This window comes from Hemiscyllium ocellatum, chromosome 5 (assembly GCF_020745735.1).
Source record: "Hemiscyllium ocellatum isolate sHemOce1 chromosome 5, sHemOce1.pat.X.cur, whole genome shotgun sequence".
Taxonomy (NCBI): domain Eukaryota; kingdom Metazoa; phylum Chordata; class Chondrichthyes; order Orectolobiformes; family Hemiscylliidae; genus Hemiscyllium; species Hemiscyllium ocellatum.
Genome location: NC_083405.1, coordinates 102,902,560 through 102,929,340, shown reverse-complemented (window position 1 = coordinate 102,929,340; position 26,781 = coordinate 102,902,560). Strand labels below are relative to the sequence as shown.

Sequence of the window (26,781 nt, the reverse complement as noted above, 5' to 3'; positions counted from 1 at the left end):
CCTCATTCAGATCACTTGTAAGTAATTGTTGCCTCAGCACTGACTGCTATGGCATACTATTCGATACAGGTTACCAGCATGAAAATGTCCACCTTATCGCAACTCTGTGCTTTCTATTGGTTAGCTAGTCCTCAATCTATGCTAATGTATCACCCAAACTCCAGTTGCCTTAAGTATGATACTTCATCAAGATACCTTCTGGAAATCCAAGTATATTGTATCCACTACTTCTCCTTTATTTATTCTGCTTGTTAGTTTCTCCAAGAGCTATAATAAATTTAGTAGGCATAATTTCCCTTTTGTGAAGCCTTGCTGACTGTGTTTGAATTCATAATGTATTTTTAAGTGCTCAGTTAGTATGTCCTTATGATAGACTAGCAGTTTCCAATGGCAGATGTTAAACTTAGATCCATTAGATCCCTGGTACTTGTGTTAATGTATGATTTTTAAAAATCAGTCATAAGTTGAAATACACATTGTGTGCTATATTTAGACATTTTGCATTTTATATTTAGACATTATTCAGTTTACATTGCAAAACTATGGTGAATTTCACTGGTGCAGTCTTAGCGTTTTGAATTATTCTCTGTAAATTAAAGTTTTCAGTTGCCATTTATGAAGATGAAACATATTGCACACTTTTAAATACTTACCAAGTGATCTTGTTTGATGGCAGGTAGTCTAAGTGTTTTCAAAAGATCACATGAAATCGCTGACAAAGCTGGACTTTATTCCCATTCCAACTTGCCCCAAATGAGAGTGTGGTGATGGTGTGCGGCTCGAACTGTTCAAGCCTCTGTTGTGAAGCTGCTCTCTCCATGCTGTTAGGAAATGAACTTCAGGATTTGGAAACAGCAGTATTGAAGGAATGGTGATTAATGTCAGTAAACAAGATGATTTGTGAAGGTGGTGATGTTTTCATACATTACTGACTTTGCTTTTTGATATAATTCAGATTAACTTATCAATGCCAATAATTTGAGTCCATTAACCTCACAGATAAATCGTAATTTCTATGTGGGTGATATCGAATTTTGGCCAACAATCATTCCAAATCATTATGATTCCATAGACTGTTTTGCTCTCATTTTCTATCCCAAATACTGTAAATTCTTTTTAAGATTTGGAGATGCCGGTGTTGGACTGAGGTGTACAAAGTTAAAAATCACACAATACTAGGTTATAGTCCAACAGGTTTAATTGGAAGCACACTAGCTTTCAGAGCGACGCTCCTTCATCACTACTACCTGACGAAGGAGCGTCACTCCGAAAGCTGGTGTGCTTCCCATTAAACCTGTTGGACTGTAATTTTAAAATTCTTTTTAAGAGCATTTTCCCTCATCCAATCACCTTTTTTTTTGTGTGTTCGCAGAGTATTTAACTTTCAGGACATGAGAGCAATCTGAACTGAAAACTGTATTATTTGCTTTCTCCTCCAAGCCTCACTGTTAGCAACTTGCAATCCAAGTTTTCTAAGTCAGTCCATGTCACTGAGAGAACGTCAATATTTTGCTGTGCATTGAACCAGTTACAGATTAGTCTTACTTTTTTAGTCAGGTGGCTGACGAGTTGACTGAACAGTGTGTTGTGTGCATTTATGTAAGAATAGCAACTGAGGAATTAATCTCCAGGGTTCTGAACCAGCAGGAATGGTGATAGCTGTCACTAAACAAGATTATTTGTGAAGGTGGTGATGTTCTCTGAGATTACTGACTTGGCTTTTTGATGTAATATATATATCTGATGTAAGTCTGTGGCAACTGTTTAGTGAGATACTAAATACCTCTCAAAATATGTTCCTGAGGGAAGAGAAAAATAAAAAGATGAAAAATCATTCATGGCTTAATGAGGAAGTCAAGGATAGCATTGAGGCAAAAGGTAGGGCACATCCTATTGCAAGTAATAGTGCACTCTGGAGGATTGCTTTGGAGGGTATTGGTTATAAGGGAAGATTGGACAAACTTGGTTTGTTTTCACTTCAGTATCAGAGGATCAGGAGCATGCTGATTAAAGTTTACAAAATTAAGGGGCATGGACAGAATGGATATTTGGAATCTATTTCCCAAGGGAGAAATGCCAATTAATAGAGGGCATACACTTAAGGTAAAAGTTGGTAAGTTAAAGGGAGATGTGAGAGGCAAGTTTTTTACACCATGGTAAGTGCCTGGAATGTGCTGCCAGAGGAGATAGTGGAGGCAGATACAGTAGCAACCTTTTAAGAGGCAACTTGACAGATATATGAATAGGCAGGGAGTAGAGGGATATGGGCCACGTTAAGGTGAAAGGTTTTTTGTCTAGAAAAGCATCATGTGTCAGTGCAGTCTTGGTGGACCAAAAGGCTTGTTCCTATTCATTGCTCTTTGCTTTATGAGAGGCATAGAGAGAGAGTAGTTTGTGAGAATCCCTTCCCATGGTAGGCATGTCTAAGACAAGAGGGCATAATTTAAGGTCGGGGGCAAGTGAGATGGAGAAGATCTGGGGAAAATGTTTTTCATCTAGAGGTGGTAGATGCATGGAATGTGCTGTCTGAAAGGGTGTAGAGGTAAATACTCTTGCAACATTTAAGAGCCATCTGGATATGTACTTAAAATACCACGCAATAGTAGGCTGTACATCCAGTGTGGGTAAATAGTGTTTGTCTAGTTTGATGTTTGTTGGTTAGCATAGACATCGTGGGCTGAAGGGCCAGTTTCTAAGCAAGAGTGACTATGAAAATCTGAGAGCTTGAGCAACGATTCAGCCTGGGAGAAAGTGAGGACTGCAGATGTTGGAGACCAGAGTTGAAAAGTGTGGTGCTGGAAAAGCGCACCAGGCCAGGCAGCATCCGAGGAGCAGGAGAATCGATGTTTCGGGCATAAGCCCTTCTTCAGGAATGAGGCTAGTGTGCCAAGCGGGCTGAGATAAAAGTGAATTTGGGGGAGGGGCGCTGGGAATACGATAGGTGGAAGGAGGTGACGGTGATAGGCTGGAGAGGGGGTGGGCAGAGACGTCAGGAAGAAGATTGCAGGTCAAATCCAGGGGTTGGGACTGAGATCAGGTGGGGGGAGGGGAAATGAGGAAGCTGAAGAAATCTACATTCATCCCTTGTGGTTGGAGGGTTCCTAGGTAGAAGATGAGGGGCTCTTCCTCCAGGCGTCATGTGGCCAGGGTCTGGCGATGGAGGAGGCTCCCCCTCCCACTCCGCCAAGGACATGCAGGTCCTTGGCCTCCTCCATCGCCAGACCCTGACCACAGGACGCCTGGAGGAAGAGCGCCTCATCATCTGCCGAGGAACCATCATCCACAAGGGATGAATGTAGATTCTCCAGCTTCCTCATTCCCTCTCTCCCCCCACCCCTCCCCCAATCTCAGTCCCATCACCTGGATTCAGCACCGCTCTCTTGACCAGCAATCATCTTCCCAACCTTTCCGACCTATCACCTTCACCTCCTTCCACCTATCGTATTCCCAGCGCCCCTCCCCCCCACCTTTTATCTCAGCCCGCTTGGCACACTAGCCTCATTCCTGAAGAAGGGCTTATGCCCGAAACGTCAATTCTCCTGCTCCTTGGATGCTGCCTGGCCTGCTGCGCTTTTCCAGCCCCACACTTTTCAACAACGATTCTACCTACTGTATTGGTTATATTGGTTGAAGATGGCGCTCAGTCAGAGTGTGTTTCATTCATGAGTGGACATAACTGGCTGGGGCAGCATTTATTGCCCCCTCTAATTGCCTCGAGGCCAATTAAAGTCAACCACACTGCTGTCGGTCTGGAGTCAATTATATGTCAGAATAATGTTCACCTGAAGGCAGATCCTTGGCTCATTGTGCCTTGATATTTCATCCAGAGCTATTCATCCTGGTAGTGTTTGTCAGTTGTAATTTGTCATTGTCCAAAACTCTCGAGGGTAGGGTGAAGAGGCAAGTCACAAGCCTACCCCATCAATAACAGGAATTGAGCCAGTGCAGTTGGGTCTGAAGGACCTTTTTCTATGCTGAATAATTGTGTGAAACCTGTGTGGATTGAGAGAACTTTAAAAGTCAGCAAAGGGTTGCAAAAAACAGAATCTAAAGAGCTACGGTTAACTATGAAAGGAACATAGCAGAAAACATAAACACCGATATGGAAAGCTTCTATATGTATGTAAAAAAAAGAGAATTGTGAAAGTAAATGTTGGCACTGTGGAGGATGAAAATAGTGAGGTAATAATGGGAAACTCAGAATTGGCAGAGGTACTAAATGAATATTCCTCCTTCCAGTCCAAAAAGCAGCCCTCTATCATCACCTCTGTCTCTTACCGTCCAGTTAATTTTATATCCAATTGGCTAGCCCCCCCAAGATTCCACATGATCTAACCAGTCTACCATGTGGAAACTTGTCGAATACCTTGCTGTAGTCCGTATAGACAACATGTGCTCTGCCTTCACCTATCTTCTTTAGCATCTTTCTTCCTCAAGATGCGCCCTTTTGTGAGATAGTCTCGAACAAGAGTGCATAGATATAGAGTGAGAAGAGGTAGATTCAAAAGTGGGGAGAGGAGATACTTCTGTGAGGGTTGTGAATCTGTGGAACTCCCTGCCCCATAGTGCAGTAGAGGCAGAGTCACTCAACAGATTCAAGAATGAAATAGATATGTTTATGATGAAAAATAGGATAGCGCGTTATGGGGAACAGGCAAGTAAATGGAGTTGAGAGCACAAAAAAGTTAGCCATGATCATGTTCAACGGTGGAGTGGGCTCACAGGTCTGAATTGCTCCTAATTCCTATGTTCTTATTATCCTGCTGTGTTTTGTAGTGTATTGTCGCATGCTTTTCCAACCACAGCACAACACCAACCCCCCATTGAGGTGAACAGTGAGATTCCAGAAAATGTGGATCCTTTTTCATATCTTGGAAGCCTCCAGCCATGGAGAAGTGCTGCCAGCTGTGCCTTCACATGATTCTCGAAATCCAATGATGTGAAAGGCAGCCAACAGCAGCATCATTTCCCAAAGCAACTCATGTAGCAGCAAAGCTCTAATCTCACAAAGTGAGCTCAGGCACAAGTAATTCTTGTGCCTGACACCAGACTCCAGAGCAAATGCTCTACGTAGGAACTCAGATAGAACAGGAGACTCTCTGGAAAACCTCCAGAAATACTAGCAATGTCCTCAAAGCATCCCTGAAGAGGTCAATCATTCCAGCCAAGATGTGGATTCCCTGGCTAGTGACCAATCACAATGGAGGAAGTTCATTCAGAAAGATTCCAAATTCATCAAGAAATTTGATTGGGAACACATTTAAATAGAAGTTTTAGGAGCAGAAAAACCTCTACGTGCACATCTATTCAAGCTGCCACATGACACATTGCTCCCATCTGATATAATGTGCAGATTGGCATTGGACTTACAAGTGGGTTCAACTCCAGAATCCATTGAACCGGAGTGGAAGAAAATCATTCATGACCCCAAGGAATTCTATTGCCACTATGCAATCAAATGACTATTTCTCAAGAATTAGGTCTTAGAGTTAATGTTGTTTTGGTACATCAATACTTAAGAATGTTGAATGATACTCTCAGCTAACTTCCTTCCTCCCTCAGTCACCTTGAGGACAACCCCCTTCTAATTATATCTCTGTATTTCTATTGTATTTTGTTCCACTCTCATAAAGCAAAACTTGCTGCATTGTTCAACTGTCATTTTTGAGCAGTTTGATCATTCATTCCTACTTAGCCACATTGTTGTCCAGATCTTTAAATAGCCAATATTGAAAAAGTTTCCAATGTTTAGCCATATGGCCAATTTCAATCAGGGGTCTTCAAATTAAAATCTCAGCAAATTTGGCAGTATCTGTGGAACAAGACTCAAAGTAAATATTTTGAGTCCAAAATAACTCCTCTTCAAGAGCCTTTTAATTGTTTACTTGAGCTGTAGAAGTTCAGTACAATAATACGCTACAATATTGGCCATGGTAAGATGTGATGAACTGAATTTGCAATGCCTTGTAACTCAATGCTAATTCTGCTGCAAGACCTACAGCTAACATCTGGAAAGGTATCACACTGGCAGGGCTTCATGAAAGAACAATTGTATCTGACTAATTTATTCGAGTTTTCACAAGTCTCAACCAGAGTGGATAGAAGGGAACCAGTGGATATATTGTATTTGGGCTTCCAGAAGACATTTGACAAGGTACATCACAACCATTTAAATTGCAAGCTAAGAACCCTGGAGGTAGTATATTGGCTTGGATAGAGAATTGGCTAATGGGCTTGAAATAACAAGGAAGGTTAAAGGGTTCTTTTTCATGGTAGTAACACATGACAAGCAGAGTTCCACAGTAATTAGTTTTGGGACTGCAACTGTTTACAACATATGTTAATAACTTGGAGGAAGGAAGAATGTCCTGTTGCCAAATTTGCAGATAACTCAAACATAGGTGGAAATGCAAGTTGTGAGGAGGATACAGCCGGTTTACAGAACAATATTAATAGGTTAAGTAAGTAGGCAAAAAGTTGGCAAATGGAATATCATGTCGAAAAATGTGAAGTTTTTCATTTTAGAAGGAAGAGCAAAAGAACAGAATATTACTTAAATGGGAAAAAAAAGCAGCAAGCTGCAACACCAAAGGGACTTAGGGTAAATCTTGAGTGTATAAGTAATCGGGGGTACTGGTGTTGAGGATTATGGTGGAAGAGGTATTGTCTACTCTTACAGATTGCGGCCTATGTGTCAGGAAGTCAAGAATTCAGTTAGAGAGGTAGGAACCAAGACGTAGGTCTTGGAGTTTCGAAATGAGTTTGCTTGAAATTGTGGTGTTGAAGGCGGAACTGTAGTCAATAAGTACAAGCATAATGTAGGTATTCTTGTTATCCAAATGTTTCAGGGATGAGTGTTGGGCCTGGGAGATAGCGTCTGATGTGGAACTGTTGTGCCAGTAGGCAAATTGCGATGGATCAAGGCAATTTGATAGGCTGGAATTGATGTGAGCCACTAGGAAGTAGTCATTGAGGCATGCTGCATGAATTTTCTTTGGCAATGGGATGATGGTGGTCCTCTTGAAGCAAGAAGGGACTTCAAATTGTAGTAAGGAAAGATTCAAGATATCTGCCATTACTCTCACTGGCTGGTCTGCACAGGGACTGAGTGCAAGGCGGGGAACTTCATCATACCAGTAACTTTCCGTGAGTTCACTCACAAGAAAGCCCATCTAATGTCTGCGGTGGTGACTTTGGAGTCAGGTGCATCTGAGGCTGTTGAGATAGGTGACATTGTTTCACTGACCTTCTGTTCAAAGCAAGCATATAATGGATCGAGCTCTGGTATGGATATACTGTTGCCCGCAATTCTGTTCGACTTCGCTTTGTAGCCTGTTATGTCATGTAAGCCTTGTCACAAATGACAGGTGTCAGCGTGGTTAGTCTGGTCCTCAAGCTTAGTTTGATATTGCCTCTGGTCTTACAAAGACTGTATCTGGTTGCCTGATTTGTACGCCTCCGATCTGAATTTCAGTAGAGAATGGATCTCCCGGTCATCCACGGTTTCTGGTTGGGGAACGTTCAGGTTAACTTCTTTGGCACAGAGTCTTCTACACACTAATGTAGTATGTAACGGCAGTGGCCTACGAGCTTAGGTTGGTCATTGAGTTCTTGAACACTGACTCTAAACAGTACTGTAGAAGCCCTTCCATTGCCTCTGACCAACCTCTGCACTACTTTCTGTACTGGGTCCTCATGCTTCAACTCCTGCTTGTAACCCAGGAGGAGCACAGCGTTGGGTTCTGATTTTCCAGAATGTAGTTGGGGGATGGAGCGATAGGCATCTTTGTTTGTATTGCAGTGGTTAAGGATGTGTTGGTGATAGTTTGGTGCCACGTTCTTGAGGTTGGCCTGGTTGAAGTCATTGGCAATGATGAACAAGAGCTCTGTTCTGTCTCAAGAAAGTTTGTTTGTGATGTTGTATACTTCATCAAGTGCATTCTTCATTTCACATGGGGTGGCATTCCACAATGTAAATGTCAGTGTCCTCACACTTAAGTAGCAGTTAGTTTGACGGGGACATTGCGAATATGTTGGCATGCAGGCCTTTTAAGTTCAGAAACCTACTGCACCCTGTGTTAGGAGCTGGATAAAATAATCATTCTGAGTAATTAAAAACAGACTTTCCTTGAAAAGTAAATTTCTGTTCATGTAGATGGCAATATTTTGGGGCTCAATTACCTGGCATTCAATTAACCGAATTTGGCATGATGCGAGCAAGATCACTAAGTCCCAATGTGTGACTAACTGTTATCCATCATCGATTATCTGACATTCGATTAACTGAATGAAATACTTCCCACTCGTGTCCTTCGGATAATCGAGGTTCCTCTGTAGTTATTTAGATTTGTTTCAGTTCGAACCATTACCACAATATGCAGTTTTAAAAGAGACTGACAAAGACCTTTAAGTCAATTCCTTTTCTTTTCTTTTTAAAGGATGTGCCTAACAAGCCACCCAGAGTCTGGGGGCATCCTGTAGATTGCATTATAAAGTTCTGTGTTTCTGTGTGAGTTATTGTCTCGCTATGTTTAAAATTGAATGTTGAGGATCAATGGTACTTTAAATCTGAACTACTCCAGAAAGACTATCAACAACGAGCCCACTATCAGTGAAGTTATTGCTTTTTGTCAAGTCTGGTATCCCTGGATACCAGCGATCCATCAAGACATTATATCAAGACCTGTCTGGCTGCTTGTGATTGAGGTGAATAGGATTTGGTATCTTTCCCAGAAATGAAGTGCAGCTCAATAGTTCAGAAGCAGCTGGGGTGTTTTGATCATGTTATGTGCTCATTACAAGAGCTGTTTTCCTTGAAAAACCTTATTTTGAAGAAATTGTTTGAAAGATAAACTCTAAACCTAATATTACATAACAATAATCCAATTAGTAGTCACAATACCCTTAGGTGTATTGGAAACCGAGCCACCTAGGGTTGTACTGCACCAGTAGAGACAACCTGCTTTTGCAGCTTGTTTATCTAATTAACTTTTAATGTAGGGAATAAAATAAACAGGGTACTCATGGGGTAAAGCTTTGAATGAGCAACTAAACAAATCTCAGGCCTCAGCTAATCTGATCTGAGGTGTTTCAGGTTGATAGCTTTATTTCAGAAGGCATGATATGATGCATTTGGGAACAGCAGAGCCTGGCTTGGGGTGATGCGGACATTATTGAAATATTCATCGTTCCTTCTGTGAGAAATTTGAATTTAATTGACAATACTTATAAACTCTCTTGCTAGGAATTCTGGAGTAAATTAGATTAGGTTTCTTAGTGTGGAAACAGGCCCTTCAGCCCGACAAGTCCAAACCAACTGGCTGAAGCGCAGCCTACCCAGACCCATTCCCTTACATTTACCCCTTCACCTAACAGTACGGGCAATTTAGCATGGCCAATTCACCTGACTTGCACATTTTTGGATTGTGGTTCACGAATGTTTCTCAGACTCTTCTCCTTGTCCCTCTACTCTAATACCTTTGGAGCTATTTAATTGTCTTCTGCATGCTCTTGGAAGTAGAAAGCAATCAGAAGCAAAAATCTTAATTGTGTTTCTCCTTGTTAATCTTTGGAGTTGAGGCCAGTTATAAGACCTTAACGTCAGCTTGGGTGAATTGAGATAATTCAACGAAGAACAGGAACTAAGCCACAACCTGCTGCTTGTCTCTGTTATTCAGCTACTCACTGGATTACTTGGGGATCTTGTGGCACATACTTTAGATCGAGACATGTTCTTACTCATCCGTGGCAAATACCTTAAAATCCTCTTTTGCTCAGTCATTGTTGAACTATCTCATAATTCACAAAAAAAATTACTTGGGTGCAGGCTCTAATTCTGTTTTGGAAGATCGATGCTCATTGGATTATTGACCAAGAAGTTTAAAAAGATAAGCAAAAATTCTTGACCGGGCACAGATGTGGAAGAATTGTTCCACCAAGTAATTTTGGCTTAAAGGAACATAGGATGTGGACAGAGAAGAGGTTATGTAGAAATTAGAAATTTGGCATCAGCTATAAATTTTCACTTCAGTTAGTAAAGCGTTTGATTACACAAAGCATTTTTATCATGACCAGAAGAACTTTAATTAGAAACAAGGCATCCTCTTTATTCATGAACTTGTATCTACTGAGATTTTTGATTTTTGAAATAATGTGACATTTGCTTATTTTCTAATGATATCTGAATTCTTGAACTGTTATTACAGCCAAAGGACAGATAACAATGAGTGAAGATCCAAATGGCTATGCTAAAGAAATTGATGAAGAGTATGTAAAGAAAGAACAAGTTTTTCAGGTAAACTAAGAAACAAATTGATCCAATTTTGTGATCTATTTAGTTTTTCCTATGATATTTAGTGCATTTTGTTTTCTTATTAGCCACGACACAGAAAAGGGTACCACTGAACTTGATTGTAATAAAATTGAAACATTTTCTCCACATTATAATCGTAAGCTTGGAGTCTTTAAAAACATAATTCTTAGACTGTGGGTGTCATTGGCAAAGCCAGCATTTGTTACCATTCCTATCTGCACCTATGATTTGTCCATACTGAGCTCTCAGCCTTCTAGCTCACCATGTGAGAGCTGGAATGAAACCCCTGCTCTTTTTAAATAAAAACAAATTAAGAGGAAGGAACTTGATTTTGTGAAAATAAAACTCAGCGGTCTGGGATCATCTGTTGAAAGAGAAATGGAATTAACATTAAAGTCCAATATGAAAGTGTCATTTCAGAAGAGAAGTTCACTGGGATTTGAAACATGACTCTTTCCTCTACGCAGTTGCTACAGATATGCTGCGTTTCTCCTGCATCTTGTTTTTTTTTTGTTTCAGATCTCTCACTTTTGTTTTACTCTTGTTTCAAGGTTGTACTCCAGCCTGCCAAATAGTACCTGTGCAGTTACAATACTTGCATATAGAAAACTACATAGGTGTGGAAAAACAACCTGCAACCATAACCTGTAGTCCAGAGCAATCCATCAGTATGCACTTGCAAAGACTGTACTGTGGATACAGCTTATGGACTTGAAGAGTTGATAATGTGAGAGTCATGGTTCATATGTGAGAAGCAGCATGTGGTGGTTGTACTGGTGATGTAGTGCCCTAATGGTCAGAGGATGAGTTTATTTCTTCCTGCAAAGCCAAGATCTTAAACCACCACGGAACTCTGCAGATCAAATTATTCTGCATTGTCTGGCTAGTTAGTGCAGAGGAATTTCCTTACTGTTAAGTTTTGGAATCAGTCTCTAAACTAAGGACTGTTATAGCACAACTCAATTCGAAGCTGTTGTAAAACCCCTCTGATGGTTTTACGTAGAGTGGAAATATCTCTAATGAATCCATGTGCAATTGTTTTAAAGACATTTTACTTCAGTCAAAAGAGGCTGTTTTGATTGGATTCAACAGTTGGGATTGTATTGAGAAAACTTGAAGCGGGGTTCATAGGCTTTGTTGCTATCCAGAAGATAGACATCCTGAAGGATTGCCAACAAGTGTGGCATGGCTAGAAAAACACCCATGTCCCTCCGTTTTAGTATAGCTGCTCATCGTTGCTGTAATAGTGAATTTCTTTTTGTTACCTGTCATGGTTTCGGCATTCATTTTAAACTGACTGCTCAACTTTGTACACATTTTAACTAGAGCCTTACCAGTGTTTTACCTTGATTTTGACCTATCCCATTGTATTTCAGCATGTTGAAAAATGTAAGTGAAGTGTAATGACAAAGAAAATATTGATCGCATTACTTGCTTCCAAACTGTTTGCTCTGTTGATAGTGTTTCCTCTCAGATACAAAGTCAGAAGTCACACCATACCAGATTATAGTCCAATAGATTTATTAGAAATCACAATCTTTCAGAGTGCTGCTCCTTTGTCAGGTGAAATCAGGCACTTCACTCTGAAGGCTTGTGGTTTCAAATAAATCTGTCGGACCACAATCTGCTAATGGTGTGACTCCTAGCCTTGTCCACTCCAGTCTAACACCTCCACATCTCAGATTCAAAGCATCGGTGATCTCAACTCTATTGTTTGGTAATCTATGTTGACATTTTGGTGCAGTATGATGGACTTGCTGCACTACTGCAGGTTTTGTTCTTCACCTGAGACTATCTCAGATCCTGTCTTTTGTCATCGGTGATCCTTACCGAGGTTAAAAGTATCACACAATATTAAAGTTAAGCCAGCCATTTTGGCAAATGTGATTAACATTATCTTATCCAGCAAAACCAAAATCTGGTTAACAGATTATTTATCGCATTGTTGTTTGTGGGATCTTGCTTTGTGTAAAATTGCTGCTATATTTATCTACCACAGTGGCAATCATCGCACTTCAACAAGGCGTTGAGCTCAATTTTTTATTTGCATGTGTGTCTGTCTGCTTAACCCCTCTCCATTCCTGTCCCCTCTGACTCTGTCTGGTCAAATAATATTAAATCAAAAAAGGCAAAATGTCAGAAATGGGACAACTTTATTCCTTGATCAGGAAAAGCTAGGATGGGCTGGTGGCATCATTTGGTTTACTAATTTCTGGAAAGCAGTGTATTAAATTTGTGCTGCTGTTATGCCTGGAATTTGTTCAGCTCATGACTGCCGTAACGGACTCTATTCAAAGCTCTGACCCTTTTTTCCACTACTTTGTAATGTAGCATAACTGTAATTTAACACCTGCCCACTACCCCACTCCCCAGAAAGAATTGTATTGTGAAAATGAATTCATTTTTAACATTATTTATCTTCCTGATGTAGGATGAAAAACATGAAGATGAAATGAGAGAAGATACCATAACCACATTTGACCAAGCAACAAGCCTTCAAAATGAGACCAAGTTTGTACTATGCACTATTAAACTGTTCATAGAATACAGAGAAAAAATCTATTAATATTCATTTGGTATTTATTTTCTGTTTCATGCACATTTGACTTCCTCAGTCCTTTTCTTTTGAGGGTGCTAATTCATGCCACCTATAGATCTGTCTTTCTGTAAATTTGTGCAGGTAATATATGGAATTAATTTGAGCAGAGTGAGTTACAGCCAAGTTTGATTCTGTCTTTATATGACATGCAACTTTGTACTGTTAGCACAGACTGCAAAATAGCATTTAGTAGTAGGCACTGCAGATTATTTTTCCTTCCAGTTTTACCCAAGGATGAGTTCAATTGTAGAAACATCTTGCCCTTGCTAAGTTAACTTAGAGCTAACCAGGATTAGATCTGACAGTAGCATGGGTCTGCAAAAAACTTGTAGAGCCAAAGCTGCAGAATGTTTGTTGCATATATGACACCAGTGTCAAAACAATGAGATTTAAGTCAGTCATTAAAAGTTAAACTTTTATTCCATGATTGGCTGGGCCCAGCTTTTTTGGATCAATGTTAAATTTTATTTTAGAAAATGTAACTACAATTTGGCTGTTGAAACAAGTTTGTTTTACTAATCCGAGCATTCTTGACCTGCTACTACTTTGTCCACTAAAAGAGTCATAGCGATGTACACCATGGAAACAGACCCTTCGGTCCAACCCATCCATGCCGACCAGATATCCCAACCCAATCTAGTCCCACCTGCCAGCACCTGGCCCATATCCCTCCAAACCCTTCCTATTCATATACCCATCCAAATGCCTCTTAAATGTTGCAATTGTACCAGCCTCCACCACGTCCTCTGGCAGCTCACTCCATACACATACCACCCTCTGTGTGAAAAAGTTGCCCCTTAAGTCTCTTTTATATCTTTCCCTTCTCACCCTATACCTTATAGTTCTGGACTCCCTGACCCCAGGGAAAAGACTTTATCTATTTATCCTATCTATGCCCCTCATAATTTTGTAAACCTCTATAAGGTCACCCCTCAGCCTTCATAGCTCCAGGGAAAACAGCCCCAGCCTGTTCAACCTCTCCCTGTAGTTCAAACCCTCCAACCCTGGCAACATCCTTGTAAATCTTTTCTAAACCCTTTCAAGTTTCACAACATCTTTACAATAGGAAGGAGACCAGGATTGCACGCAGTATTCCAAAAGTGGCCTAACCAATGTCCTGTACAGCCGCAACATGACCTCCCAACTACTGTACCCAATACTCTGACCAATAAAGGAAAGCATACCAAACGCCTTCTTCACTATCCTATTTACTTGCGACTCCACTTTCAAGGAGCTATGAACCTGCACTCCAAGGTCTCTTTGTTCAGCAATACTCCTAGGACCTTACCATTAAGTGTATAAGTCCTGCTAAGATTTGCTTTCCCAAAATGCAGCATCTCGCATTTATCTGAATTAGACTACATCAGCCACTTCTCAGCCCATTGGCCCATCTGGTCCAGATCCTGTTGTAATCTGAGGTAACCCTCATCACTGTCTACAATACCTCGAATTTTGGTGTCATCTGCAAACTTACTAACTGTACCTCTTATGCTCGCATCTAAATCATTTATGTCAATGACAAAAAGTAGAGGGCCCAGCACCGATCCTTGCGGCACTCCACTGGTCACAGGCCTCCAGTCTGAAAAACAACTCTCCTCCACTACCACCCTTTGAGCCGGTTCTGTTTCCGAATGGCTAGTTCTCCCTATATTCCATCAGATCTAACCTTGCTAATCAGTCTCCCATGGGGAACCTTGTCGAACACCTTACTGAAGTCCATATAGATCACATCTACTGCTCTGCCCTCATCAATCTTCTTTGTTACTTCTTCAAAAAGCTCAACCAATTTTGAGAGACATGATTTCCCACGCACAAAACCATGTTGACTATCCCGAATCAGTCCTTGCCTTTCCAAATACATATACATCCTGTCCCTCAGGATTCCCTCCAACAACTTTTCCACCACTGAGGTCAGGCTCACTGGTCTATAGTTCCCTAGCTTGTCCTTACCACCCTTCTTAAACAGTGGCACCACGTTTGCCAACCTCCAGTCTTCCAGCACCTCACCTGCGACTATCGATGATACAAATATCTCAGCAAGAGGCCCAGCAATCCCTTCTCTAGCTTCCCACAGAGTTCTCGGGTACACCTGATCAGGACCTGGGGATTTATCCACTTTTAACCGTTTCAAGATATCCAGCACTTCCTCCTCTGTAATCTGGATATTTTGCAAGATGTCACCATCTATTTCCCTACAGTCTATATTTTCCATATCCTTTTCCACAGTAAATACTGATGCAAAATACTCATTTAGTATCTCCCCCATTTTCTGTGGCCCCACACAAAGACCGCCTTGCTGATCTTTGAGGGGCCCTATTCTCTCCCTAGTTCCCTTTTGTCCTTAATATATTTGTAAAAGCCCTTTGGATTCTCCTTAATTGTATTTGCCAAAGCTATCTCGTGTCCCCGTTTTGCCCTCCTGATTTCCTTCTTAAGTATACTCCTACTTTCTTTATACACTTCTAAAGATTCACTCGATCTATCCTGTCTATACCTGACATATGCTTCTTTCTTTTTCTTAACCAAACCCTCAATTTCTTTAGTCATCCAGCATTTCCTATAGTTACCAGCCTTCCCTTTCACCATGACAGGAATATACTTTCTCTGGATTCAAAAGATGTTATCATATGAGCATCAAAAATAGACATGAGTTTAATAATTTTAAACCTTGTATTTGTAGAAACCTTGTAAAACATTGTACCAAAGGAAACCAGAAGAAAACATAAACACTGATACCAAAACCACCTTTAAGTATGTAAAAAGTAAGACAATAGTGAAAGTAAATGTTGGCCTTTTAGAAGATGAAAATGGCGAGATAGTAGTGGGAAACTCAGAAATGACAGAGGCATTAAGCCAATTTCTGTCTCTGTTTTCACAGTGAAAGATAATTTCTTCCCAAAAACTGCAGTTAGTACAGAGAAACTTGGTGAAATTACTATAAGTAGGATGTAGTTATTAAGTAAGCTGATGGGATTAAAGCTAGATAAGTCCCTAGGGCCTGATGGCTAACACCCGAGGGTATTAAAGGAAGTGGCAGCAGAGATTGTGGATGCATTAGTTATGATTTTCCAAAGTTCCTTGGATTCTGGAAAAGTACCAGTGGATTGGAAACATGCTAACATGATGCCCTTATTTAAAAAAGGGCAGAAGCAATAGTGGCAAATACAGACCAGTTAGTTTGACCTCTGTAGTGGAGCAGTTGCTTCAGTCAGTCAGAAAGGAGGAGATAACAGAACATTTGGAAAAACAAAGCTGAATTCACCAGTGCCAGCATGGTTTCGTGAAGAGCAAGTCATGATTGACAAACTTGCTGGAGTTCTTTAAACATGGAACCAACAAAGCAGATAATGGGTATCCGATTGATGTGGTATATCTAGACTTCCAGTAGACATTAGTCAGGTGTTGCATAAAAGACTGATACAGAACATGAGATCCCAGGGGTTAAGCATAGTATTGGCTTGGATGGAGGATTGGTTGGCTGATAGAAGGCTGAAAGTTGGGAATAATGGCTCCTTCTCTGGTTGGCATAACTAGTGGGGTGCTACAGGGTTCAGTTCTTGGACATTAGCCATTTCCAATCTATATAAATGATCTGCAAGCAGGGACAGAGTGTGACATTGCAAAGTTCACAGATGATACTGAAATAGGTGGGAAAGCAGGCTGTGATGAGGCAGTAGATGGAAATTGACAGCCTAAGAGAATGGGCCAGAAGTTGGCAGATGGAGTTTAATGTGGTTAAGTGCAAGATTGTCCATTTTGGCCAGAAAAACAAAGGGTAAATTATTACCCAAATGGGAAGCAGATTCAAAGTGTCAGTACAGGGCATCCTTGTGCCTAAACCATAAAAAATGGGTATGCAGGTGCAGCATTTAATAAAGGCACATAAAATCTGGCATTTATTGATAAAGGACTGGATTATAAAAATAAGTGTAATCATAATTGTATAAGCATTGGTGAGATCACGTTGAGATTATTGTGTCCAATCTTGGGCTCCTTAGTTAAGGATTGATACGGTGGCACTGGAGGAGGTTCACACGATTGATTCCAGGGATGTAAGGGCTGTCGTGGGAAGAATGGTTGAATAGTTTGGGCTTGTACTTACTGGAGTTTCGAAGGATGAGGGGTGAATATGATTGAGACATACAAAATGTCGAAAGGGATTGATAAAGTGGACATTGAACAGGCATATCCACTTGTGGGACAGAGGGCATAGATATCGAGTGAGAGGCGATATGTTCAGAACTGCGATGAGTTGAAACTACTTCTCTCAGGTGGTTGTAAAGCTGTAGATTTCACTGCCATCGAGTGCAGTGGAAGCAGCATCAATGAACAGATTCAAGAAACAAATTGATATGTTTCTTCTGAAAAATAGGAGAAAGGGCAATGGGGAGCAGGTAGGAAAGTGGAGTTGAGACCAGGTTAAGATCAACCATGATCATGTTAAGTGGTGGAACGGGCTTGAAGGGCTGACTTGCCTACTCCTCCTAATTCCTATGTTTCTGTGTAAACCAACTGTAGGATAGTTGTCATTTGTAATCTATTTTCCTGCAAGAAATTGTGATTTCCTGTAGCCTGACATCATTCCAGGTTTGCTGTTTCCCGGACAGTGCCAACGTAGGTTGCACAAGAATAGAAACAATCATGTGAGCATTGCAGTTTTCACTGTGCCTCACTCTATCCAAATAAAAGGTTAATTGAACCAATAAAAATGCTTTTAGTTTTTCATCTTATTGTATACTCATGAAAATTCGTGTCAAGTTATAATTTGTTTTTGTTAGTGTTGGTTAAGGAAAGATTATTACAAGTTAATGTCCCTAGGGCCTAATAGCACGGCAGAAATCCATTTCTTCTAATGCTGCTTGTCCACTGCAAGTTATTTGATACCAAATGGAATATTTTCCTCCCTTACATCCAGCTGTTTGGGATTTTCTACAATTGATGTTATTTATGTTTGGAAGTCAGTGGAGGCAATGGTCTCGTGGTATTATCGCTACATTATTAATCCAGAAACTCGGCTAATGTTCTGGGGACCTGAGTTTGAAATTCCACCATGGCAAATGGTAGAATTTGAAATATAAGGAAAAACGTCTGGAATTAAGAATCTACAGATGACCATTGTCAATTGTCATTAAAAACCCATCTGGTTCGCTAATGTCCCTCAGGGAAGGAAATCTGCCATCCTCACCTGGTCTGGCCTGCATGTGACTCCAGATCTACAGGAATGTGGTTGACTTTCAACTGCCCTCTGGGCAATTAGGGATGGGCAGTGAATGCTGGCCTAGCCATCAATGCCCTTATTCTGAGAACAAATAAAAAACACAGCCTTAATTTGACACGGGCACTTTATTGGCCTGTCTTGCTGCCTTCTATTAGAAGTACAGATACACTATTTATGAAACCATATGGCTTGGGTGACATTGTATTTGTTATGTACAATATAACTTCAGGTAATGTGGAAAAACATGAAATTGGCTTCAAGAATAAAAAAAACATGTTATCTAAATAGTGAGAAATTACAGTGTGATCTGAGTGTCCTAGTGGATGAATTGCAAAATATTTGTATGCAGGTACAGAAAGTAATTAGGAAAGTTTATGAAATATTATTGTTTATTATTAGAAGAATTGATCATAAAAACTATGGAGGTAACACTTCAATTATACAGGGCATTTGTGAGACCACATCTGGACCACTGTACTTCAGTATTGGTCTCCTTATTTACAGAAGGATGTAAACATACTTCAACTCATTCAGAGAAGATTTACAAGACTAATACCTGGAATGGGTGGGTTGCATGAAGAGGAAAGGTTTGACACAGTAGGCTTGTATCTGCTGAAGGTTAAAAAAGTGAGAGACAACTTGATTGAAATTTTTAAAACCTTGAGTTGATTTGACTAGCTGAATGTGGAAAGGATGTTTCCTCTTGTGAAAGAATCTCAAACTTGGCATCACCATTTAAAAGTTAATGGTTACCCATTTAAGATAGAAATAAGGAGAAGTCTTTTTTTCCCTCTCATTGTCCTGAGTATTGGAACTCTTGTTTAAAAGCCAGCAGGAAGACAGGTGGAAAGAATTTACCAGGACAGGGGTGGGACCATGGAATAATCAGATCAACTATGTTGTTACTTAAGACAGAGCAGCCTCAAGGTACCAAGTGGTACCTACTTTTGCACTAATTCATAGTTCGTATAGAGAAGGAAGGGGTGTTGACAATCTACAAGTTATAGGTTAAAAACAATGACTGCAGATGCTGGAAACCAGATTTTGGATTAGTGGTGCTGGAAGAGCACAGCAGTTCAGGCAGCATCTGAGGAGCAGTAAAATCAACCTTTCGGGCAAAAGCCCTTCATCAGGAATAAAGGCAGAGAGCCTGAAGCGTGGAGAGATAAGCTGGAGGAGGGTGGGGAGAAAGTAGCATAGAGTACAATGGGTGAGTGGGAGAGGGATTGAAGGTGATAGGTCAGGGAGGAGGGTGGAGTGGATAGGTGGAAAAGAAGATAAGCAGGTAGGACAAGTCATGGGGACAGTGCTGAGCTGGAAGTTTGGAACTAGGGTGAGGTGGGGAAAGGGGAAATGAGGAAACTGTTGAAGTGATGCCCTGTTTTCCAAATGCAGATAGATAGTATACTTAAAAATGAATATTATTGATCTTTGGTAATGCCATGGTGTCCGTCCCTTCAACCTGATAGGCACCCATTCACCTGCATGCTCTGCTGACAGACTCTTTGTCAGTTTTCTATCCATGCTATTATTATTACTTTAATTCCATGGTTTTAATTTTGCTAACGAATTTGTGATGTGTTGCTTCATCACAGACTTTTCAAATGTCTATACATTTCACATCAGTCATACTATTCTTTTCAACCCTCTTTATTATTTCACCAAATAATTGAGTCAAGTTCATCAAATAGGATTTGTCTTTACCATATCGGGTGCAGGCTTTCATGTATTAGCTGGTATTGTTTCAAATGTTGGTAAATATTGTTCTGAGATATTGTCTCCCAATGCCAGGTTTGTGTCTCACCTATTGTTAAACACAGGTGTAACATTTGTACTTTTCCAGTTCTCCGATTCAGATGATGGTGTTTTTTGTCGTGTGAATTTTCTCTTTTGCATTTTATGACTTTTTGTTAGACTATCAATCTTTTTGGATTCTTGGTAAAATCTTGGTATCATTGCTAATAGACGATCAATTCCTTAAAAATTGGAAAAAAGTTTTTTTTAGTCTATATCTACAGTAATATATTTTCTTATTAAATTATGAAACCTCCCACTGGACAGCTTAACATTTCTTGTGTTATATGTCCAATCGTGAAAAGTATTAAAAGTAATAGTCCCCGGGAATGATTTTCTTTGCCTATTTACAAGTGTTGACAATCTGCGTGTTTGACTCTGCATATGTTCTTGTCTAAATTTTGAAAGCAGCCGTGCATCATTTGTTTTTATAATGTGCATGGTATATGCTGTGAGGTATAAACACTCAGATTTCATGATCTTAAAAATAGACCCTGACAGTCTCTTTTGTAGGTTGGGTTGTTTCGTGGCCTCTGTATTACAATAACATTTCCAGCATATGTGTTAAATGAGTTTGGGATTGATGGAAGGCAGCTTCATTTTTAATATATGGTTGTTACAGTGTTAATAACTGTGCCTTGTGTTTTTACCGATTTTTTTCTGTGTATTTTCTGTCACCTGATAGTATTGTACACGCTGACATGTTTTGGATAACTGCTGTATTTATCATTGAAATTGGTGAGTAGGAAGTGAAAAATGAAGGAACTTGATCCTTGTAATCTGAAATATGCAGGTTGCATGTTAATGACACCAATGTCTCAGGCAGTGGAAGTTGCCAGAAGAACTTTAGACTTCATTAAATACATAGCAATACCCCATTCACTGGGCCTTTCAATTCCAATTCAGTCTGGTTGAGAAAAGATGCAAGTCTGGCCCCTTCATAAAGGGTTGCAAATTAAATCAGTTAATTCGCACTGACTCTGAAAACTGTTACCTTGGCAGAGCAGCTGGTTTTTTCTGTTTATGTTTCTCCTTGTATGACTCAGAATTCTACTGAGTAAACTGATAACTCAAAAGTAGCAAATCAGTTCTGCAGTACGTGCTGCCCGTTTGCACAGGAGGCATTTTCATGACAGTTGTATTGTGCATCTGTCTAAGCAGATTTGGGGGCTACATGCCAACTAAGGAAATTCAGAAACTGGAGGGATGGGTGCTTAGTAACAAGTGTTGTAGAAACCTCAATGACCTATGCATGTACTTGGCATCAGTCTCGAATGTATTGCACACTGTGCATGTATAAGTAGTTAATTTGAATTCTGTTCACTCCCATGTAAACATTTGTCCATTGCAATAACCTTGTAAATAGCTGCAATCTGTAAGCAGTTTTCAGTTATTTAGATCACATTAATCTGAGAAGTTCATTCTCGGCTGAGGAGGAACTGAAAAAACTTGTTCTTGTTATGCAGTCAGACAGTAGGATGAAAAGGTTCGGACTGCACTTATTTTTCCAAAGAAGTAGAAGCTGGAGAAGCTGGGATTTTAATTCTAGACGAATGGGCAGGGACCACTGGAAAGGGATCGAGGCATTTTTAACTCCATGATTTCATCAGGGCCAACCCTGCCAAAAATCAAAATGAGGAGGTCGAGGACTGGAATAACATGAGCATGGCTAGAGGTCACCTCTGCGTATCTGCAGGAATTGTCATTGGTCAGGGAAGTGCATTGGACCAGTATGGATGAGAGAGGAAGTGAGGATTTATGAGCTACATACGCCCAAGTTTTCTTGGGTCTGGGGACACACACCTACTTCTTTTGAAAATGTACTTACATCAAAAATGTACTTACCCCTAAAGGCTTTTGGTAGGTTGACCTTTATCTCTAGAGAGTTGGAATTCAGAAGTGTTGTCCAGCTAGACGAAGCCTGTGTCTTGTTTTAAGGCTAAACTACTTGAAGTGTTTAGAATGGTCAAGTTACTTGAACAAATATGGAGACATTACTTCTCCAGGGAGATCCAGAACAAAACAGTATAATCTAAAATCAAGGTACACTATCTCACAAAGGACTATAGAGGAACTTGCTATGTGACTTACCCAACAGACTTTGGTTTCTGTGCAAACTGACATTTTCAGGATTGATCTTGAATAAAAGTTTGTTGAGTCGAAATGTTAGAGATATTTGAACCAATGAAGGTGCAAAAAGTGAATTGGAGACAAGCATGGGGAACTTAACATTGCCTGCAGGTTACTTTCCTGAGGCCCTTGCTCATTGCTGCTGAATATATGTTCTTAACTAGACTCACATTGAGTGTCAATAAAGTACCCTCGTATTATGTTGGTGTTGCATTGTGAATGACACAACCAGTCATTGGCACTATTAGAAATGTAAGGCTCTTCAGGGATTGAGCCGAACAGCTTCAGAGTTGTTGGAGAGCAGGCCATGCACATTGGATTTTGTATTACAAAGAAATGAAGAAAAAGAGCTGGTTTGTTTTAACAGGGTGATTTAGTGGTGGTGAATAGTATGTGAAACATTAAATGAGTGATTTGGTGGTGGGAAAAGTGCTGGTCAGCTGTGTGTACATACCTCTGGATGTAGGAATAAAAGGAAAGAAAAAGGAACTGGGTTCTTGAGGGCTCTTGTGGTGCAGTGGTAGTGTCCCTACCTCTGAGCCAGGCAGACAGTTGCATAACTCTGAGCAAATTGACTAGAATTTTTTTAAAAAGCAATGGGTTCTGGATCCTTGCCTGTTCCAACCACCACAGACCCAGGGGTGGATACAGAGCATAGACAGGTCAGAAGGCCTCCTTATAGGTCTAGCTAAAGTGTCCGTCCACAACTCCAGGCAGTGGGACGTGGAGGAGGTCTCAATTGCAGTCTGCCTGCCTGCCTCTCTCGCATGGCTACATGGCTACCCAGATGCCCTTGGGAGGAGAGAACATCATGTCCACTATTGCCCTTGAAGCATTCAGAAGCTGGTGAACTCTGCAGAGACTGCGCTGCATCATCTCTCTCTCTCTCTCTCTCTCTCTCTCCAACATTGTTTTGATTTAATTCTCTCCCTTGCTTTCCCCAACTTTTTGTTTTGTCATTGTTACACTGTCTCTGATGAGCAGTGTTAGTTTTTTGTTATTTATTAATTTGTTAATTAGATGATTTAGTGGTGGTTACAGAACTGAAAAAGCTGTATTCTTTACAAAAAAAGGAGACTTTGGCTTCTGGATAGTGGAAGACCGGAGAGAAACGGTAAAAACTGGTGTTTGTGCTAAATTATAGATTTACACTAAAGCCCTTGTGAATGTCTGAAGGTCCTTCGCTGTCTAATTCAACATATGGGTATATTTGTTAAATAATTAACCGTCTGAGGCAAGGGCCTCACCCGCTGAAATAGGGGAGTGAAAATTGGTTAATTGTCTCTTTATGGAGATGGTCATTGCCTGCCGCTTGTGTGGTGCAAATGTTACTTGTCACTTGCCAGCCCAAACCTGGATGTTGTCCAGATCTTGATACATTTGTCCATGGACTGCTTCAGTATCTGAAGAGTCAGGAATGGTGGTGAAGAATGTGCAAGCATTAATGAAAATATCCATGTCTGACTGTATGATAGGAGGAAGTTCTTTGATGAAGCAGCTGAAGATTGTTGGGCCAGGAACGCCTGCAGCAAAGTTCTAGAGCTGAGACGGCTGATGTCCAACAATCGTAATCATGTTCCTTTGTGCCAGGTATGACTCCAACCAGTGGAGAGTTTTCCCCTGATTCCTACTGATTCCAGTTTTGCTAGGGCTTCTTGATGCCACACTCGATCAAATGCGACCTTGATGTCAAAGGTTGTCACTCTCACTTCACCTCTGGTAAACCAAGGCCTGGAGTGACTCTGGCAGAAAGTGTCAGTACGCAGGTTATTGCTGAGCAGGTGCTGCTTAATAGCATTATTAATAACACATTCCATCATTTTATTGATGGTCATGAATAGATTGATGGGGCAGTAATAGTTGGATTGACGTTGTCCTGCTTTATGTGTACAGGACATACCTGGGCAATTTTCCACATTGTTGGCTAGGTACCAGCGTAGTAGCTGTAGTGGAAGAGTTTGGCTAAGGGAGTGGCAAGTTCAGGGACATAAGTACATTCCTGATGACGGGCTAATGTCCAAAATGTTGACTCTCTTGCTCCTTGGATGCTGGCTGACCTGCTGTGCTTTTCCAGTGCCACACTTTTTGACTTCTCCAGGATCTACAGTCTTCACTTTCTCCTATTGCCAAAATGCTGTCAGGCTCTTGGCCTTTGCAGTATCCAGTGCCTCCAACCGTTTCTTGAAGTCACGTGGTGTAATATGTTGTTATGTTCTTATTTGATACTGGGCAGCTTAGAGACAATAAATAAAGAGCAATGGTTTCTAATAGCTGAATAATGAAAGGGTATACATTTAAGATGTTTGGCAAAAGAACCAAAGGAAACAAGCAGAAAAGTATATTCTACAAGATTTGGAATAAACTGTCTGATTGATTGAGTGGTGAGTGCAGATGCAATATGGGTAGACCTCCTGTAACGCCGTAGTTACATTCCAGCGAAACGTTGCTTAATAGAAAATCGCTTCATATGAATAATTGGGCCAAAGGAAAAAGTGGAGTATGGGACAGACCAGCAACAAGTATCACTCCTGATCGCTCAAACATCACCCAAAAGTCTAATACAAAGTATAGCACCACCTGAGTAAAGGTCTCAATCATATTTATCAACAAAATAAAAATAAATTTAACACAGTACATTTAAAAAATATTGGTAATTCAGGGACAGAAGGTCATCATGGTGCGTAAGGTAAACTCCTTCAATCCTGTTGAGAAAGCAATATCACATATTCTCTCCTTACACTCAAAGCACTTTATAATATCTAGCTTCCCTTCCAATGTGCCTTTCTTTTGCATTCACCACTCTCAATTTCATCACCAAAACACTTCTTGCTAACCTTCTTGTTACTATGCCCCTCCATTTTCTCAAAAAAAAATGGATAATCGAGGAGTATTGTACTTTTTTCAGGAAACTGCTCAATATCTCTCTCTCAGAAAGCTACTCTGTGGGCAATTGACATTGGCGCATGCGCAGAACAGCACGAAGACTGGCGCTGACATTGGCGCATGCGCAGAACAGCACGAAGACTGGCGCTGACATTGGCGCATACGCAGAACAAAGCACGCGAAGCGATCCCTGCTGGAATCGTGCTATTACGAGGAGAGGTAAATGTTCTTGAAACTCCGGTTCCTTAATTGGTCAGTGACATTAGAAACAAATAGCACTGCTGAGATGTGGGTTATCCGAGAACTACCTGCACTAGATTACAACAAGGAGTTCAACAATTAATTGAAGGATGAAAAATTATAGAGATAAGGGACAAGGGCAGGTGAATGGGAATTGCTTAATTGCCTTTAAAATGGCAGCTTACTCACTGGCTTGAATGGCCTTTCTCTGTGCCACAGCTATTATTATTATTACAATCAAAATTAATCACCTGTTTCTTCCCTTATTTTAAACTTAATTGATCATTGATCCACGCAATTTTGGAGCAAATTTCCAGACATTGGTAAGGACGACTTTGTTGCATCAACAGGGCTGTTTGCCTGGGCTGTTTCTGGTGTCCAGATGGATTCCACATGATCCACCCAGTTTCAATCCTTTGAGACTTTATAGCAGTTTGATCCAACTAAGTGATTTTCTTGATCATTATGTCAGGCAATTAAGAGCCAATCACGCTTCTTTGCGTCCTGGAGTCACCTGTAGGTTAAGCAAGGAAAGAATTTACAGATTTCCTTCCCTAATGGGTTTTTGTGATCTAAATGAATTTTTACAGCATCAGCAGTGGCTACATGGCTGCTATTATATTAGTTTTTGATACTGATTTTACTGAATTCAAACTTCACCATCAGTTATGTTGAAATTCAAATCCATGTTCCCAAATATTAACCTGGAACTATTCCAATTACATTACAGCTATAAGTGAAATCAGTCACTCCTAAAATCAAGCTCATTGGAATTTTATTAAGGGCTTGATCCTATATTAGAGACTTACTTTCCTGCAGTGCATTCATGAAGGGAGTTGTGAATCGTTAGTTCTGCTGGGTAATTTTATTCCAAATAAATGGCTGAAAAGAGCATCAATGCAGTCAACCAATGTTTAAAAAAATTGCAGCAACAGCCCTGTTGACCTGCCACAAGATAAACATTTTAAAAATTGAGACTGCCTAGGATTTTGATGAAAACAGACCTGAGCTAAATTATTCAAGGTATTAAAGCTTTCATGAGACCTGAAACAGGTGCATGAATCACGACGCATGTCTGCAGAAATTAGATCAAGTAAAGCACATTTGGTGCAGAAAGCATATTGTTTGGTTATTTTTAATGTGTTAGCCTAATATTAGCATCATTATCTTAACACATAAAGTAAAAGACAGATGCTTTTGTGAGCATTTATGTCTTGATGACAAGGTTACAGCTGCTGCTACAGGAAGTTTCCACCCATAGACCAGAAATGATGAACAATGCTCGAAGGATTACAGCCTAACCTTGATTGAATCCTGATTGTGACCGGTGGCGACATGTTCTAAATCTGTTTGGTTTTACTCTTAGACATCTAAAAATATCCCAGATGAAGGTGATTACAAAATAGTATTTTGTGTGTGTATAATATATATATTAGTCAAATTGCATAAAAGCAAAGTCATGTTTCACATTCTGCTTCAGAATGTTGTTTCATTTTCAATATTATGCAAACGTGAAATATCTGACTTTTTATCCAGACCGAGGTTGCATGCAGAAGTGTGTGCAGAATTGAGCTTTGTTTCTGGATACAAGGTCATCTTTTATTT

The 26,781-nt window shown here is 40.3% G+C and overlaps 1 protein-coding gene across 4 annotated transcripts in view; it reads left to right on the top strand.

Moving 5' to 3' along the window:
* The window catches only part of znf438 (zinc finger protein 438), a 237,007-nt gene that overhangs the window by 127,916 nt on the left and 82,310 nt on the right, over positions 1 to 26,781 (top strand). For 2 of the 4 annotated variants that reach the window (XM_060825596.1, XM_060825597.1), the window contains exons 2-3: positions 10,206 to 10,294; positions 12,744 to 12,823. In XM_060825596.1, coding sequence (XP_060681579.1) covers positions 10,206 to 10,294; positions 12,744 to 12,823 — 169 coding nt within the window. Of the gene's footprint in view, positions 1 to 10,205; positions 10,295 to 12,743; positions 12,824 to 26,781 lie in introns of those variants that run through there. The other 2 variants (XM_060825599.1, XM_060825598.1) reach the window with 2 other exon arrangements.